Source organism: Arvicanthis niloticus, chromosome 9, assembly GCF_011762505.2.
Source record: "Arvicanthis niloticus isolate mArvNil1 chromosome 9, mArvNil1.pat.X, whole genome shotgun sequence".
NCBI classification, from domain to species: Eukaryota; Metazoa; Chordata; class Mammalia; order Rodentia; family Muridae; genus Arvicanthis; species Arvicanthis niloticus.
Window position 1 is genome coordinate 59,323,635 of NC_047666.1, and position 17,543 is coordinate 59,341,177.

At 48.5% G+C, this 17,543-nt stretch overlaps 1 protein-coding gene across 5 annotated transcripts in view; it reads right to left on the minus strand.

Moving 5' to 3' along the window:
• The window catches only part of Iqsec3 (IQ motif and Sec7 domain ArfGEF 3), a 97,780-nt gene that overhangs the window by 43,568 nt on the left and 36,669 nt on the right, over window positions 1–17,543 (minus strand). For 4 of the 5 annotated variants that reach the window (XR_013112600.1, XR_004607602.2, XM_034511690.2 and 1 more), the window contains exon 3: window positions 8,587–8,857. The exons of the other annotated variant lie outside the window; for it this stretch is intronic. Coding sequence is in view for 2 of the 4 variants with exons in the window: in XM_034511690.2 (XP_034367581.1) it covers window positions 8,587–8,857 (271 nt within the window). In the remaining 2 variants the exon portion in view is untranslated. The remainder of the gene's footprint in view (window positions 1–8,586; window positions 8,858–17,543) is intronic. 5 annotated transcript variants of the gene reach the window in all.

The window sequence follows — 17,543 nt, forward strand, 5'->3', positions numbered from 1 at the left end:
TTACTTCGAACCATTGCATATTAGAAATACGTAACTCATTATTTTTTAAACAGAAGCTCACAATTAAGAGATTGCTGAGTCTTTATAAGACCCTGCAGCTTAGATCCCTCCAACTTTTGGGGGGATATATTCATTATTCATAGCATTTAGTTTAATAAGGACAGTTGTTCTCAAATATATCATGTACTCTGACATATTTGCTTTTACTCTTTCCTCTCTTTTGTTCCCACTCCCCTGAGACTTGGGTTTACAAATGGTGTTGGAACTGTTAAGACTTAGATATGCTTAGATTTGAACTAAATGCATTTTGTATTATGAGAACCACAGATCGAGTGTTTTGACTTGAATGTAAGATGCTCCCACTGGCTCATATTTTAAATGTTCAATTCCTAGCTGATGGTATCATGTGGGGACATTTTGGTATCATTGTGGAACTTTTTAGAGGTGGAGCCTAGCTGGCTACTTGGGGTGGATCTTTGAAGGTTAGACCCAGGGTCTGTCTTTTTGTTTGTTTGTTTGTTTTGTTTTGTTTGTTTGTTTTTTGGTCACAGTCTCTGGTTCCTGTCTATAGTGTTGCAAAGATCCCTTCCACATGCCCCCATCACTGTGGACTGAGCTGTTGCTCCACCCCTTTCCTGCTGTGATGGAACTGAAACTGTGAAACTTCTTTTTTCTTTGAGCTGTCTCTGAGAGCTGGGTGGTTCCAGTGATGCAGACAGAATGGAAACAAAGCCCTGTGAAGGCAAAGACTTTTTTTTTTTTTTTTTTTTTTTTTTTTTGCCATTTTCACTGTCTGATCTGCAGTCTGATCTGACAGTATCCACCACCCAGTCAGCATCCTATATAGTGAATAAATGAGAGAACAAATCTCCCTCCCCTGGGTTATCCATCAGACCCAGAGCAAACAATCCAACAGCATCTGTCTTCTCTGGATGTTCCTTCATCCTTCTGTTTCTTACCAGCACTTTCAGCTTCTACCCTTCTATCTGTTGCTTGTCTCCTGCTTTCTGAGTCCCTGTTCTCAGAAGACTAAAATATGGCTCCACTTGACTCTCCTGTGCACAAGGCAGCAGTGTAATTTCTTTCTGTTTTCCGCTGACCCTCTTGGACAACTAGTGTACACTCTCTGCCTCCTTTCCAAACCGCCAGACTCCTGAGGAGTTACCTCATGCTCCACCTCCTTGTGAGGTCCTCTGAAGTGATGCCCAAGAAGACCAGCTATGTGTGTTCATTAGCACAGGTCCTCACTCATCCCTCCTCCCCCTCCTTTCTGCAACTCTTAATGCTCCTCCTGTGAAACTCCTTGACACTCAGAACCCTTGTCCCAGCCAGACTATCAACCCTAGACTTTAGCTATAGAATCCCATGCATGCCACTCACAACTGCAATTTTGTGACCATTTTCAATTCTCTACATACGTTTTCCTTTCTTCCCCTATCCATTTCAGAGCATCTTCCATGTTTTCTATGTTGGGAATCTAAGGGAGCAGCATTTGATGGCTGATAATTATCAACTAATTAAGATGGGAAAGTATCTCAAGGAGAGCCTTTCTCAGGACTCCAAATATATCCCCCAGTGACTGTCTTCAAGCCTTGGCCACTATCAGAATACTACCTTAGTAACTCGATAAGAAAACATTAGGAAAGAAAATAGCACCTTTCAGATTTGCCTCTTCTGTACTGGTGGACCTTGGGCATGTTTTTAACATCTCTTATGCATTAAATGAGGCCATTTTTTTTCTGACCTTGAGGTTTGTGAAGCTTAAATGAGACTGTGAGGCTCCCAACATGTGGTGTGTGTGAAGTGAATGGTAGTTATCTGAACATGACAATAATGGACACGTGTAAGTCTCAGATCCATCTCCATTCCGAGCCATGCTCCTAGAGCCACATGCTCAACAGTCTTACAGGTATCTCCGTCTGATACTACAAAGCCACTGTCCTGCCTCATGTCACCCCAACCAGCTCTGCCTTCTTTGCTTCTTAGAATTTTGATTCTTACACCATCCAGTCTAGGCATGTTGTGTTTATCCCTGTGTCCTATTTTGCCCTGCCCTCTGAGTTGTCAGACTGGAGCCCTCACTTCACCTTTTTGCAACCACACTGATCTTTCTGTGACAATGTCACCACAAGGAGATGCGTGTGACTACTTACTTGGGTCACCCTAAGAGCCTCCAGGCAGGATCATTTCTGCTTCTGATCCTTCTTCATTCTGACACTCTATGAACCTAATCTACCTTTTAAAAACAAGACGGGTTATCTGTTGCTTTAGAACCACCACCCACAGCAAATGGAAACTCTTCTCCCTTGTTTTCCAACCCAATGGATCTGGCCAGGTCACCTCTTGTTCTTTCTGTGCAGCTTATATGGCAGCCAGCCCCACTGCTAACTCTTCCTAGCCACACGAACTTCTTCGATGGGCCCTGGCTCAGCCTCTCTTCTCCAGGTACAATATGGTTCCCTTTTTCTAAGACCTGTCCCAAATGCACCTCTCTCTTCCAGAAGGCTATCTTAATGAGCTAGTCAGCTAGTATGGAATGTTATTCAAACTGGTCTTTGAGACTCTGTTTTTCCATGAATTTGGGGGTATATTTAGACTACCCACTCCTCTCCTTGTCTATTCTTTTTACCCCAGACTCAACAGGAGCATCAGTTCTTGGAGACATTTGCTATACTTCTGTCACCTTGGATGCTCAAGCAGTGCCTAGCACAGAGAAGCTGCTCACGGCAAGCATAGACATTCATTATTACGTCATCGCCCTCTGCTCCAGTCATTTTGCACAGCCATCCCCTGCTGGCTCCAGCTGTTTCCACTACTGCCTTCCCATCCTTTATGGCCACCTATAATGATTGCACCTCTGCTGGCTCTGAACTCTCAGTACTCCCAAGCTGCTCCTCAAAGCCATCCCTTGTGCCTGGTGCTGGGCCAGACCCATGGCTGGGGTTTAGTAAATGAGTGTGGCCATGAGCTAAATGAACTTTTTCCTATGCTTGGGGGAAATAAAAACCTAGACTTTCTCTCTGGTCTAGGCTGAGAACCAAATTCTCCATCCTTCCTCCTCCTCCGTATTTCCAGACAGAGCCTCATAGGACCGAAGAGCTCTGCAGTGTCCACAGTCAGGCCTACCCAGTCACTTCAGTCTGTTCTTAACAGGGTCATGTGGAGAGCTAAGGGGTGATGTGGCAGCTTGGAGTGCCCAGGAAGGGAAAGGAGGTGACTAGACCCACTGGCCAAGGAACATGTCTGTTCACTTCTCCCCGAGCCCATGATTCATAGGTAATAAGTTACGGCCCTGCCTGCTTCCAAGAGAACGATCTCTCACCTTCTGCCAGGAGCAGCAGTGAGGGGCTCTCAGTGGCCTTAGAACATGCTCCCTCTTTTCAGAAGTCAGACTAGCTGAACCTGATGAGGGCCCTGAGAGATGGCGGCCAGTGAAAGTGGAGAAAGAGTTGCCGTCTGGGGGAGGGGCACAATGCTGGGGAGCCTGGGCTGGGTGGGGGTCTTCTTTCAAAATCAGGGAGGGTTTCTTCTGGCTGAATTTCTCGATGGAGAACATTAAAAGCATGTTATGAGTTTCTCAGAGCATCAGGCCGAGAGCAGACACCTCATGAGCAGGGCTGCTTCACTTTGAACAGCAGGTCAGGCTGAGTGCACTGACCTGTGGAGCCTATACAAGTAGTTCCCTGTGGTGACCAGAGATGGGAAGGAACCAGGTAAACACTATAGACTGTGTCTTACTTTGTCTTCCCATCCATGCTATGGTACAGTAACAAGATCCATAGCTGAGACACAATGTAGGGCATTTGTAAGGGCGCAGTGTAAGGCTTTGCACTTCGCCTAACAGATAGCCGGTTCTCAGGTAGCCCTAGATGGTACCTACATGTCACTGTCTACTACAGGAAGACTAATTCTGTGGCAAAAGAGATTGTGTGTTTTGCATTATGGTGTCACCAGGTCTTACAGTGAGCCGAGAGGGCTTGGTAAAACCCTTTCTGTGAACGAAGCCAAGAGGGGTAACCCTTCTGAATAGTCTTGTCTTCATCCTACCCTCTACAGCCTGCCTGGTCCTCTGACTCCCTTCTTACTCACGGTAAAAATCTCACTTTCCTCAAGAATAAAAAGAGCCTAAGGATGCTTCAGCAGAGCCCCAGAGTTCACAAATGAGGAAATAGGCTCGGAGAGGAGAGAAGATTTAGAAACATAGCCAACCACTTCTTGGCAAGTGCCTCAGGGTAAGGCTGGACTTTGAAGCTTGGTGTCTAGAAGATATGCCAAAGGAGGGGACCAACTGTCACATGTATGGATCCTGGATTGGGGAACAATGCCTGGATGCTGCTGACCACAGCTCCATGGCCCTGAGGTTTGGTAAGATCAGGGAGCTCTACAATCTGGACAGCCAGCCAAGATGGCTTTTCTTCAGCAGCCACAACAGAAAGCAGGGTGCAAAATCTTTGGAGAGCTTCAGGATTTGGGGATCACATCAGGCCCTCTATAGTACAGAGGATATAGCTGCTTTCCTAAAGGGTATGAGGAACATACACGCTTACTCAGAAAGAGTAAGCATGTCCCCTAGATTGAACCCCCAAGGATCATTGCAAGAGGAAGTGAGCAGACCAGGGCAGAAAGGGTAAAAGGTGTTGGAGTAGGGTAAGGGATCTTCTTCCTGAGGCAGGGTCTTGGGGAAAGGGTCAGTGAGGTGCAGGGAAGCTTGGGATAGATGTCTTCCACTTGCTCATACCAGGGTGACCGTTTCCTAGAATCCAGAGACTATGCTGAGTGCTGGAGAACTGTGGCTGAGAGCAGAGCCGCAGCTAATGTGCCACTCCATAGCTGTCCGTGTAGATTGTACTATGAAGTACAACCTCTGCCTGACTCCCACTCCACTCCCAGCCTCACCTCTCCACACTGTGAGCATTCAAAGGACAATCCACTCAGCTTTACAAGGGCCAGCGAACCACATGGGCCTTGTCTGTGTGAGTGGGGCTACTCCCAGTCAGCCGTGTAAGTCATGGACACTCTGTACATGTGCTCACCCAGCTTGGAGCTCCTGGATGGACCTGAGTGTAAACTGAGAGCACCTGAGAAGCACAATGGAGCCAGCTTAGGTTCAGCACCTCCAATGAAGGAAGCAGCCTGTGTGAAGAGCCAGAGGCAAAGGCTAGCCAAGGGGATTCATGAACTGTGGAAAGGAACAGTAGAGACCCTGGAGTGGGCTTGGGTCTGTGGCAGAGGTGGGGTGGGGGTGCAGAAAAACTTTTGTACTGCACATAAAGGCAGCAGTCAAGGGTTTCAAGCAGAGAGCACTGTGATCACAAGTGTGCTTTGTGGGGATGACTCAGCTGTGCTGTGGAGGCCAGGGTGGTGAGGCCTAGCTGAAGCTGGAGCTGGCAGGAGGGAACCCAGGGGTACAGGCAAGAGGCAGGCTGGCCCGGCCTTAAGTGGGGTGGTGGAAAGGGTTGGAGAGAAGTCAGAGGTGATCTCAGTAAGGGTTAAGGATGGAGATGATGTAAGGTAACAAGGAGTCAGAGAAATGCTTCTAAGTCTCGACTGGCTGACAGGGAAACCTGGGTAGGGGAAGACCAGGAGGCCATGGTTACTCACAACCCCAAGCCTGAGAACTGCTGGATTCTGTGTGATTGTGGGTAACCACAGGGTCAGAATACTAATCCCTCTCTCTCAAAGAATTATAAGCAGTCAAGACCCAGCTTGAGCTTCAGGCCCATTCCCATCCCTCTTAGTCACAAAGTCATTCTCTCTCCTTTTCAGTCTTGGAACATCTTTTTCTTTGGATTTTCCCCTTACATCTCTGGTATTTTTATACACTTTAAATTGACTTTGAAGTTGGCCTAACAATGATATTTACTGTGGCATTCCATACTTCATTCTCTTTTTATAACGACTAGGGTTTTATTCATTTTAAGGGCCCCCTCCCTGTGGTTTAACATCACCTCCCTGTGATGCTGGGCATAAAGCCTGGAGCCCCATAAGCTTCAAGAGTGTTCTACCATAGAACATCTTTCCGATACCAGGTGCTGAGCTGGGCACTCAGGGGACAATGCTGAGAGGCCAGACAAGCTTCCAGAGAGGCGAGGAAATACCTCCAACAAGCCGGAAATTAGGAGGCCAAGGGCAAGAGCCCCGGGAAGAGGAAGAACCTCAAAGACAGAGGCATAGGGGACAGCACACAAAGCCTCAGAGACACATATGCGATAGCTGAGGCCCAGAGAAGGCAAACAGCTTGCCCAAGGCCACACAGCTCTTTAGCAGAGAATGGGGGAATTCAGTCTACTGTAAATGGGTGCCATGCTTCAACTAGCTTGCTCTGGTCTCTTCAATACCCCTTTGCCTACTCTCCTCCCGCCTGCCCTACCTATGGCTGGTCTAGAAAGATACGAAATTCAGGGGAGGCCAGCTGCTCCTCAGGCTGAATTCATGTGACATACTACCCAGTCCTAGTGGCCCAAAATGCAACCCCATTTGTTAGGATCAGGCTCATCACTAACAAGTCACCAGTCAGAACTGAAGCCGCTATAATTCTCCATCTCTCAGCATGTCAGCCAGCACTTGGACTAATTTCTCCTGCTCAAGCCAGGCCTTTTTGGTTTGGTTGATGAGACTCTAAATGTGATTGCGATCCCTCCAGGGTGGAGAAGACGCTTGCCTTTTCTCCTTGGTGTCTGAATGCTTGTTGCTTTGTGTATCATAGTTAGTAAAATGATACCCACTCCTAATCAGTACTTACTACATCCAAGACACTTTGCTGGATGCTGGGGGGTGGGTGAGGGGAGGGTACAAAAGATGACTCCTGTCCCAGAGGGGCAGAGAGAATGGTGAAGTGTGTTCACAACTAGCCCATGCCCCAGGCCACACTGTCCTGATCCTCATAGAGCTTCATCCTGCCAGAAAGAGCCCAGGACCTCATAGGCCCAGCATCTGTACCTAATCCTTAAGCTAAAACGCTCTTCATCCTCAGGATATTCATGTCAGCGCCTCTGTATGTTCCTGGAACGACAGGAAACCCATCTCATTGCTTTTCCATACCTCAGCCCTTCCACATTTCAAACTTGTCTTCTAGTCTATGGTTTCTTTGTGCGACCATAACCTGTTCTGTTTTTCTTCTTCAGGACTCCCAGAGTCCTCATTTTGCATCCAGAATGCAGAAGAACCAAAGGACTGCTGAGGTATAGGACTGTTGGCTGGCCATCCCATTGTCCTGTGGCTTTAAGGGATCTGCTCTGAGGTCCCCTCCCTCCCCCTAAGGCTGTGAGTTCTGTGTACCCCAAGCTCACTAACAGCAGAAGTCTGTGGGCTCACACTCAACCAAAACCCTGGGCTCCTGGTCCAAGGTCACTTAACACACAGGATACCAATGCCTCGGGCAGTGTGAGACTATAAGCAGGAGTTTAGAATTCTTCCTATTTTCTCTGACTTATTTTTAATTAAAGCATCTTTCCACCCATTAAAAAAAGAAAGCAAATCTCAGTTATTAATGTTCTTGTTGCTGCCCTTCAGTCTTATCATAACACTTGATAACTATAAACTTTCATATTTTTGTCCAGTGCCCTCTCAAAATGGGGACTAGGCAGAAGCAAGGACAGTGGTCGCGTTCCCTGCATGCCGACCAGATAGAAAATGCTGATGATTTGGGGTTTGGTTTCAGCCTCACAAGTTCTACTTTTGAAAAACACACCTGTCTGTGTTGTCATCTGATCCCTATGATCCTGTCTTGTCACATAGATAACATGAAGGATTTTGCCAAAATGCTTTACTAAAAGGCGGGCACATTGCCCATTGCTGGTCCCAACCCAGATGATAGCTTGGCATCAACATCCCCCAAAAGGAATGAAGTTAGTTTGGCTTTACTCAGTCCTGGCTTACAGAGATTTGCCTTGTTCTCAGGCCAAGACTGTGTTCTTCAGGGCCTACACACTACAGAACTAGCCGCGCTATTGGCAGGAAATGGAGGCCTAGTTCCAATCTTGCTGAGGAGAAAAGCACTACCCAGAGGGTTTCCGGGACATTCCTGAAGGAACCATGAGGACTGGACCCCAGATCTACCTCTCCAAGTTCAAATCTGTTTTCCGATAGACTCTGATAGTCTCCCTCTAAGCATGTGTCCCTTTCCCAGCAGGAGGGATCTGAATGCCCGAAACTGCATTGGCCTCGGAAATCATCTCGACCTAGATGCAGCCACCGACTTTGCACATTATTTTGCCTTATTTTGCTAGTGTATGCCTAAGAACTGGGCTTTCCCCTGGAAGGTGTGGAAATAAAGCTATTCCTTCTGGGTAAAGCGGAAGTGAGGACTCCCCCGGTTACAGCTACTTGTTTAGAGGTTTGCATCTTGTAAAGGGCAGAGCCCCTGGATATACTAGCTATAGGCTTTGTGGCGCAGGATGTGAGCCTTGCCCCACAAAGGCCAGGATGGGAGTTAATAGTGGACTACTGAGGGAAGGGCAGTTAGGTAGCTCAGCTGGGGAGAAACATAGAAAGAACGTGTACCTGCCGGTCCCTGGCACCCTGGACAGTCCCCAAAGGCAGGGCCCTTCAACCACCCTCCCCACCCCCCTGGGAGGCCCTGGGTACCTGTTTATTCTTTAGGTCAAGGGAGAGTTCGTACTCGGAGGCAGCAGGAGTGTGGGAGCAGGGCGCCGTCGCCAGGGCAGGCTGCTGCTGGCCAGGGGAGGCCGCGCGGAGGGGGCCAGCCCGTGGGGAGCCCACTGCCCCTGGCCGCTCCTCCTCCTGCTGTAGCTCCGGGGCTTGAGCCTTCGGGGCATGGGCACTGGGTCTGCCGGCTGCCACCGCTGCCACCACGGAGTCCTCCATGCCCCCACCGGCCTGGGCACAGGAGCCATCACTGTGAACAGAAGGCAACGGTGCTCGGTTGGGGAAGAGGGGGATGGTGCATGTGGCCTGACCTGCCTGGTGCTAGTCCTTTCCAATGAGAGGGGCTAATGGGGTATCTCCTGCTGCCCCTCTAGAGAAGGGCTCTTATGGCTGGAAAGAGCCTCAGGCAGGGGTAAACCTGAGATTTGGGGGTGGGGGGGAGTGCAGAGCACTCCAGGTACAGAGAGCACCTTGAGTTAGGAGTCAGAACAGGAGTGAAATGGTGAAGGGTGACCGGGCTCACATCTGGGATCTTCATCTTAACATCTCGGCTATCCTGGCGGGTAACTTAATGATCTGGGATCTGTTCCCAGTCTGGAAATGGCCATGTTAACTGTGCAGGCTTCATGGGAAGTGGAAAGTTATAGGTAACTGCACATCGTCCAACTGCCTGGCTTGTGAACACAGTGCTAACCATTGTGGTAGTCACTGGTCTGGCTCCATGGGCATCTCTCAGAATGTTTACTGGGACTTGCTATACCTTTAGGTGGCTTTTAGGGAGTGATATTAGAGACCAAGCTTGAGGCTGGGCCTGTGGAGAGGAGGGACCTTGCACTGCTGGGTTTAAAGAGGCCTCTGTTCTTTGCTGGCTCCCCTTTCCTCCCTTGGGGCTCCCAGCTAGGTGAGCTATTACTGCCTCCCTCTTGCCTACCCTAAGAAGATACAGAGTTAGCAATTTGTGCCCTACTTCAAGGCTCGGAGCTAAGCCCTTCTCTAAGAAGCTCCTCGGGATGACTGTGGCGTTCCCTGGTCTGTCTTAGAACACTGAGGGCCATCCTCAGAGAGTTGTTGTACACTGCCTTCACAATAGAGAAAAGTGGTGTAGTTGACAGCCAGCTCCAGTCCAGCCCTGGCTGTGTGGCTCTGGCCATGTTGCTTTGCTTCTGAGCCTGGGGTTCCTTATCTGCATAACCAGGGTTAATACTGACTTTAGTGAGTTACAGTAAGGAACACAGGAGTTTATGGATCTAAGGTCAATTCTGACCTCAGTGAGTTACAGTGAGGATCACAGGGGTCTATAGTGTATAAGGGGGTTAGCACAGGCTACATGCTGAGAGAACTCTTCTTTCTACACTGTCTCTTCCTAGAGGCCAAGACCTGAATTCTATTTGATTCTTAGTTCCCCGCTGAGAGCTGAGCAGATGATAAATGCACACAGTTACTGATGAATGACATGAAGTGAACCAAGGGTCTGGAGAATGCTCCTACAGCAGACAGCAATAGAAGGTCAGGATTGTAGGAGACCTTGGGGTCATACAGTGACGCCTGTTCGGCTGTGATGGAGGAGGAGCAGGGGGTCAGTGAGGGAGGTGGCTCTGGCACTGGAAAGCTGCAAAACCTCAGGAGTTAGTTCTTCCAAGACTGTTCCCACAAAGGTCCTCTAAACTCTGCTAGAAGGCCCCTTCCCATGCTTTCCCTGACCTTGGGGAACAGAGATACTCCTTATAGAGTCCCAACCCCCAGAGGTGGGGTGAAGAACCCTCTTGTCCCCATCTCTACCACCTGTCCCAGCCTTCCTTATTTGACACAGATGAAGAGCTCATGGGTGTGCCTTAGCCACAAGGAGTGTCACTCCACAACACAGGAGTCCAGTCTATCATTTCTTGTGTGGCTAACGGACAAGCCCCATGGTGAGATGTGGCACCCTAGACATCTTCCATATTTTCTCACTACAGTCACCAGAAAGTTCTTTTTGCCACCCTACTTCAACACCTCTTGCTATATAACACATGTTTCTTCTTCCTCCTAAGTGCATGGAAATGACCCTCACCCATAAATAGGTCGGTCACCTTGCCTCCAGGGCTGAGCAGAAGCATACTCTTACCCTCTTTTTTTCAGCCTGTCTTTGCCTCGGTCTTGGCCCTGACACCTAGAGCTACTTGATGCTCTAGGGATCTGGGCAATTCTCAGGGCTACATAGACATTTGTTTCCTTTCATTGTTGACATGGGCCTGTCAAGAGTCCTTATGGAGCTGGTATCCTTTGATGGGTGTATTGTGCCCATGACACTGTAGATTGGTGGATAAGTCCTGGCTTTGCCTTCCTTCCCTGGGCTCCCTATAAGCAACATGATGGGAAGTGGCCATGAGCCCCTGAACTGCTCTCACCAATGTGGTCAAGATTAGATAGTGGAGGGAGATGGTCATAGCTTCACTATCGGGAAGCATGAATTATAATTCTGCTCTGTTTCTATCTGTGTGACCTTGGTCCATTAGCCACCCTCTTTGCAACTTTATCAGTTCATCTACAGACTGGATAAGTACCTTGCAAGGCTTTGGCATAAGAAACAGATAAATACATATTCTGTGCCTAGCACACACTTGGGACTTAATAAATAGAGAGGGTAGCTTGCTTCTGAGCCAGAATCACACAGCACGAACTATGCTGAACTATACCATATGGCCGTTGTCAGCCCTCCAGATGGACTGACTTACTTGACCCCTATTCTATGCATGGAGAAGAGCTCCTGGTTCTGAGCACTGTCACCTGTGGGATTGTTGGCTCCTCTCTGCTCACGGCCTCCATACAGACTCCTTGGGGGTCACAACATGACCTTCCCTGGATAGAGACATTGTCCAGAGTCCATTGTGTGATCCTGTGAATTGAAGCCTTGGCCAGGAAGCAGAAGAGTTCTCCATGCTCGGAACCTTTATTTTGTGTCTAAGAGCCAGCAGAATAGACCCTGTGACCTGTTTAGACAGATATTTAAAGAAACTCTGGGAGTTTCATTTGGAGCTATCCTGTTAAGCTATCGCAGATGGAGGACTAACTACTCCAACCTAGAGGTGATGATCTTAGGTGCACATCCCCTTGTATTTGAACCCAGAACAATGCTTCTTCTAGGATATAGGCTGTGTCTCTGAAGCTCCTTAATGGGTCACGTTCTAGACAGCCTAGCCTTAGTAGAGGTTCTGTAAATGGAATCATTCACTCATTCTGCAAACAAAATAGCTTCCTTACAGTTTTGCCTCTGAGAGTCTAGAGGGTGTCTAGGTGAGCTCAGCTCCCTTGGGCCCTGGACATTGTTAGCATGTGAGTAGAACTGTTCACTATGTTCTTCCTTGCTCTTAGGCATCTACTTGAAAAGTAAAAAAAGTAGGATGTGATGGCACTGAAAGGAAGGGCTCTGAGAAAGTTTAGAGTCTGTCCATGTGACTTTAGGCCCATATGTCTACAAGGGCCTAGGGTACCAATAAAGGCTAGCCTGTACTCGAGAGTACAGTAATTTACATATGGGGAGTGAAGGTCTTTGGGACCACCAGTTGCTCAAAGGACCATCACAGGTGCCCAGCAGCAGGTGACCCACGTGTCGGAATTAAACATCACACGTGGAGAAGGCCACTTAGTTGGGAATTGGCCTGTGGTTTGAGGGTCACTAGACGCCTGTTGTGCACGCCCCATCTTGGCTTATGTTGGCATAGATATATCTTTCCTTGGGCTTCTTGTGACTTCTCCATGCTGTCCACTATGTCCATTGTCAATGCCACCTTCCTGAAATGCAATCCTCTGCCCAGAATCCCTCAATGAGTCTGGGGCCGGGGAAGAAGTCCATTTATAACTAGCCCATTGAATGACCTCTACTCATCCTCACCACCACCAAGTCTGCCAAGTCCTCTCAGATCACTGCGCATCTCACAGGATGCTTCTCTTCCTGCACGACCCTTCCACCCACACTTTTCTCCTTCTTGTGACCTCTTTCAGGACTCACTTAGTGCCTGTGGGAAGAGAAGATCCTCCTTCTACATCCCCCTTCTTTCCTTGGACGGCTAAGTTTTGACACTTGATTCTCTTTCAGCAGTGACATTCTAATTATTTACCAGTGTGCCTCTATTCTCCACTAGACTTCCATGTGCACCCCCGCCTTTAAATCATAGGTACTTATTACATCGGGATGGCTCATAAGATGTGTGTAATAAATGTTAATGGATGGATGAATGGATAGGTGGGTAGATACATATTGCTTAATCTTTACTACTTTCCCAAGGGCAGAGACACTGGAGTATGCTTCAGTATGTGCTATTTTAATTTGCCTAAGGATTGGTTTATTGCCCATCTACTGAGGGTGCTATGGGAGGTTCTCTTTGGCTATGGGTGCTATTGTTCCTACCACAAACTACATCAGCAATAGAGAGCTTTCTGTCCCCAAGACATCCTCCTCAGGAATGCCCCCATGACCAACTAAAACAGAGATTAAAAGTTCACTGAGACCCATTGGGTCTCCCCCCCACCCAATGCTTATAACAGTTTGTCTAAGACTGGTGGACTTTTTGCACTTGAACTTTGCCTCTGCTGTGTCCCTCCTGTCCCTATAGAGGTCATCCAATTGCAATGCAAGTAAAAAGTCAACACATCGAGGTCACAGTATGCTGACCAAACTCGCACTGGAGGCCCAGCTTGCTGTTCCTCCTCTTTTCTGAATGGCTAGGATTATCTTTGTCTCTTGCTCTCAGATCTATAATCATTTCCAAGACCCAAGTGCCTTTGCTAAAGTCCCTGGGTTCTCTCATCTACATGTTCTCTCATCTCATGCCTACATTCTCACATCTAGCATGTTGTGAGGTAGAACTTCATGCACATATCCGAGTAAGAACACTCATTCGGAGCAATGGTCACGAAGACGTTTCTGTGCCAAGAGCTGCAAGTATCTCTGGGGACACAGGGAAGGTGCTTAGAGAAGAAGCTCCAGACAGCTTTGCAGAGATTTGTCATTATCTTCAGTGCTGATGGAATGCTTAATCAAAGGCCAGAAAGCCTGAGAGGCATAAGGCCCCTGCTTCTGCACCCGAGCAGTCAGATTCCCAATGCATTGCTCTCTTGTCTGAAAAAAAAATGGGGATGTGAATATCTTCCTTCCAGGTCAGCTGAAGATGGAGTGACCTCACAGGTAAACTGTCTGTGTCCATAAAGCTCTACCAGGGAGCTGACTAGGGAAAGGACTGTCCCCTTTAGGCTCCTTAGGTGTCCCTAGTAGGTCATACTTTGCAGTTTTGGGAGCTGTAGGGGACGGGGCAACTTGAAAACAGGAGAGGAGATAGGGGCTTTTTTGGAGAGGGGACCACCTTTCCTCAGGCAGAGGCTAGCCTGCCTGGTGTCTCTGCACACTGCTGGGATAAGGTGAGAAAGCCCACAGACCCCAGGGGTCGGTGGTAGCAGATGTTGACCTCTGTAAGGGCCAGATGTGTATATTTTTGTACCACTGCAGTAGCTATAACAATAATTACCAGGGACTTTGCTGGAAGGGTTTTGAAAGCTGAAGGACTCCCCTCTCATGTTGAGGCCCCTCCCAATGGCCTGGACACCCATACTAGATTACTCCTGACTCTGCCACTCATTCTCAAAGCTCTTCTGGGACAAAGAAACAAAGCATTTTCTAGACAAAAGCTAACAGCACACTTCACATCCCCTCAAGACTTTTCATCTTTTACTAAAACGCATTTCATTTTTCTCCTTTCTTCGAATCAATGGAGTGGTTTTAGATGGTCTGAGTGAGTGTAGAAAGCCAAGTGTCTTTTCAGGCCCCAGATGGGACCAGGGAAGGGCTGAGATTAGAGAAGGTCAGCATGAGTGACAGACAAGAACCACACTGGAGAGAAGGCGGAAAAATCCTACACAAGATGGGCAGAACAAGGCCAAGGCTGGTCTCTCTTCCTTCTGTGTTCTCTGGCACTGGGGCATCACCTCCCCTCAGTGGACTCTGTGTCCTCATCATGCAGCAGCATTTTAGACAAGATGTTCCAATATCTGGAAGGAAAGAGAAGCTGGCTTTCCAGTTCTTGAGACTGTGCGCCATCAAAGGCCATACCGTCCCACCCCCACTCTTGCTCGCAACCCTCAGCTCACCCCAGATCCTATACAGAAGCCTCACATGTCTTCCTGAGAGCATTTAACATAAGCTTCCCTGGCCCACAGCTCCTTGACCACCATGACCCAATCTGGAGGCTAGGTCTGCCATAAAAGCCCTGGGAGGGGTCTTAGATTCGAAGCCATAGCTCTGGTGGTGATAGTCCTGCTCCAACAACGCCCTAGGGCCCTAGTAGAGATGTTATTTTCTTTTCCTGTTGGCCTCACGGAAGCTTTGGTCTCACAACTGCCTTACAAGGGGCTGTTGAGTTTATTTTGTCTCCAGGGCTTCATGTCAAAGTGAAAGTAGCTTCTTGTTTGAGTGCCACCCCACACCCTATCATGCCAAGGCCATAGAGGTGGTGATCTGGCAGTTCCTGTTTTATCCATGCAATGAGAGCCATCACTCATCTGCCAGGTCCCAAGACACTCCAGGTGGCTTGTCTCAGTCTCTTATGGACAGTGTCTCTCTAGACCCCAACCCGAACCTAATCTTCTCATGTTGATGTCTTCATGTTGCCAAGCATGTCATCTTTCCACAACCACGATGGAGTTCTGGCATTAGAATTGCATTCTGAGACCCTTCTCTGCCCTTTGCCATCACACAGCTCAGTTTCTCAGATCCTGGTAGACAGTGGAGGAGCACTGTAAACAGCTGGCATTGTCTTGCTTCATCTGTTAGCCAGTCCTCTAGGAAGCTCCTGTCTTCTGACACCATTGTCTCCCTCAGCCTTATGATGTGCCTCCAGAAGCTTCCCTGAACATACATATACCCTAATGTAATATCACAGCTGGTCCAGGCAGCACTTAAGATTTCCAGCTGCACATGCACTGTGTGTGACCCCAGCATTTTGAGGCTGAGGACTTAATTGTCTATCCACAAGGAACCCTCGTAGGGCTTGTTAGAGTGACTGCCTAAACCTTGTCCACGTGACTCATCCATGAGACCGAGCAGGGTTGTGTCTTCCCACCTGTAGAGTCCCATCACTGTGACTCCTCCTGTTCCAATCCTGGCCACCCACCTTGCTTCTTCGTCTTTGTCCCTGAGCTAGTTCCAAAGAAGGGAGCCGCCCACAGGCTCAGTATGATCACATGCCACAGGAAGATCTTTCCTCAGGAAGACATGGACTAGGACTTGCTGAAAACGGTAGCCTGGTACCTGCTTTCATTTGATTTATCAATGCCACCCTAGACTCATGGTTTAAAGTCTTAGCCCTCAGCTGGTAATACTGATTTTGGAGCAGTGGTGGTCGGTTAATCTCAGTCGTCAATGTGGTGAGCTCTAGACTCACCTGAGAGGTTGGCCTTCTGGGCAGGACTGTTGGGGATTATTTTGTTAGAGCAGCTGAGGTGGGAAGATCCACTCACTGTTCTCTGGGCTGGAGTTCTAGACTGTACAAAATGGAGAACGTGAGCCGAATGCACATTCGAGTTTCCCTGTTCCTCAACTGTGGCTGCAACATGGCTGCTGCCTCAACCCCCCACCCCCACCCCCCGCTGCTGTGACTTCCCTGCCATGGTGCAGACCTCAACCTCAAATTATGAGCCAAACCTCCTCCTTAAGTTGATTTTGTCAGAAGAGCAGTCAAAGTAACCAAGACAGGAGGCTGTGGATACTGGGATAGCCAGGGCCCAGCCTGTAGAAGAAAGTCGCTAGGAGCAGGGTTATACCCAGCCTCCGCTTCCTGCTTCCTGCTTCTTTCTCCACTTCCTAGCCCTTCATAATTTGGACAACCCCTACCACAAGCTTCCCCCACCGTGAAGTTGTTCAGTGGTCCTGCTATGCCGTCCCTTCCATGATGGACTGAAACCTTTGGAAACCTGAAGGGTTTCCATCGGGGGACCGTGATCATTATGAAAGGTAATTACTGCAGGACGCAGGGTTGGATATAGCAGCATCACTGGTAGAGTAAACGTTGCTTCAAACACTCTCAGTAACTATGGAGGCAAGACTCTTAGAGCATCCCTGGAACCCCTCTCAGTTTTCCTCCTACAAGGCTTTTCTAGAGTCCTGCTGGCTTTTCTTGCTCTAGTAGACAACAAGCTGTGGTATCAGACTGGCACCACTATTTCCCGCAGTCCTTGTAGGAAGGAATGCTGACCTGCTGCAGCATCAGAGATGACGAGCATTGTCCAGAGCCTCTCCGCTACACATTGACTTTGGGAGGAAGCCTCGGAGAACCCAGCTTGCTCAGCAGCTGTGGGGCAGGACTGAGCCATAAACCCTTCACTCTTGAGGTTAAATTATTTTCTCCTCTCCAAGGAGCAGACAGACAGGCTCTGGGCTGGCAAGGAGACTTCTCTGATACAACGCCCAGCTCTCATCACAGCCTCCATGGTGACATCCCAAGTCTGGTTTAACCTCTCAATCTCCTGCCTGATGTCTAGAAAATCCCCCAAGTCTGTTGCTCTCGTTGCGTGGCATTTATCTGAGACAATCCTTTTATGATTTCTGACTTAAATAAGACCATCCATTAAGAGTCTGTCTTGAAATGCCAAGTTCTTTTCAGCCAGTACTGTATTTGCCACAGGTCTCTTTGCATGAGGAGATCCCTCCCAGTGAGCCCACCACCAAAAACAAAACAAAACAAAACAAAACAAAACAAAACAAAACAAACAAACAAACAAAACCCCTCTCTCTGAGGGGCCCAGCACAGTGGCTGTTAGAATTTCGGCCTGAAGCGCCCCCCCATACCACGTGTTAGTTGCTAACCTGTGGCTCTACTAGGAAGCAGAGGAACATTTAGGAATGAGGTCTGGTGGGAGGAAGTCAGGGCACTAGAGTGTGTTCTTTAGAGGGATAGTGATATCCTAAC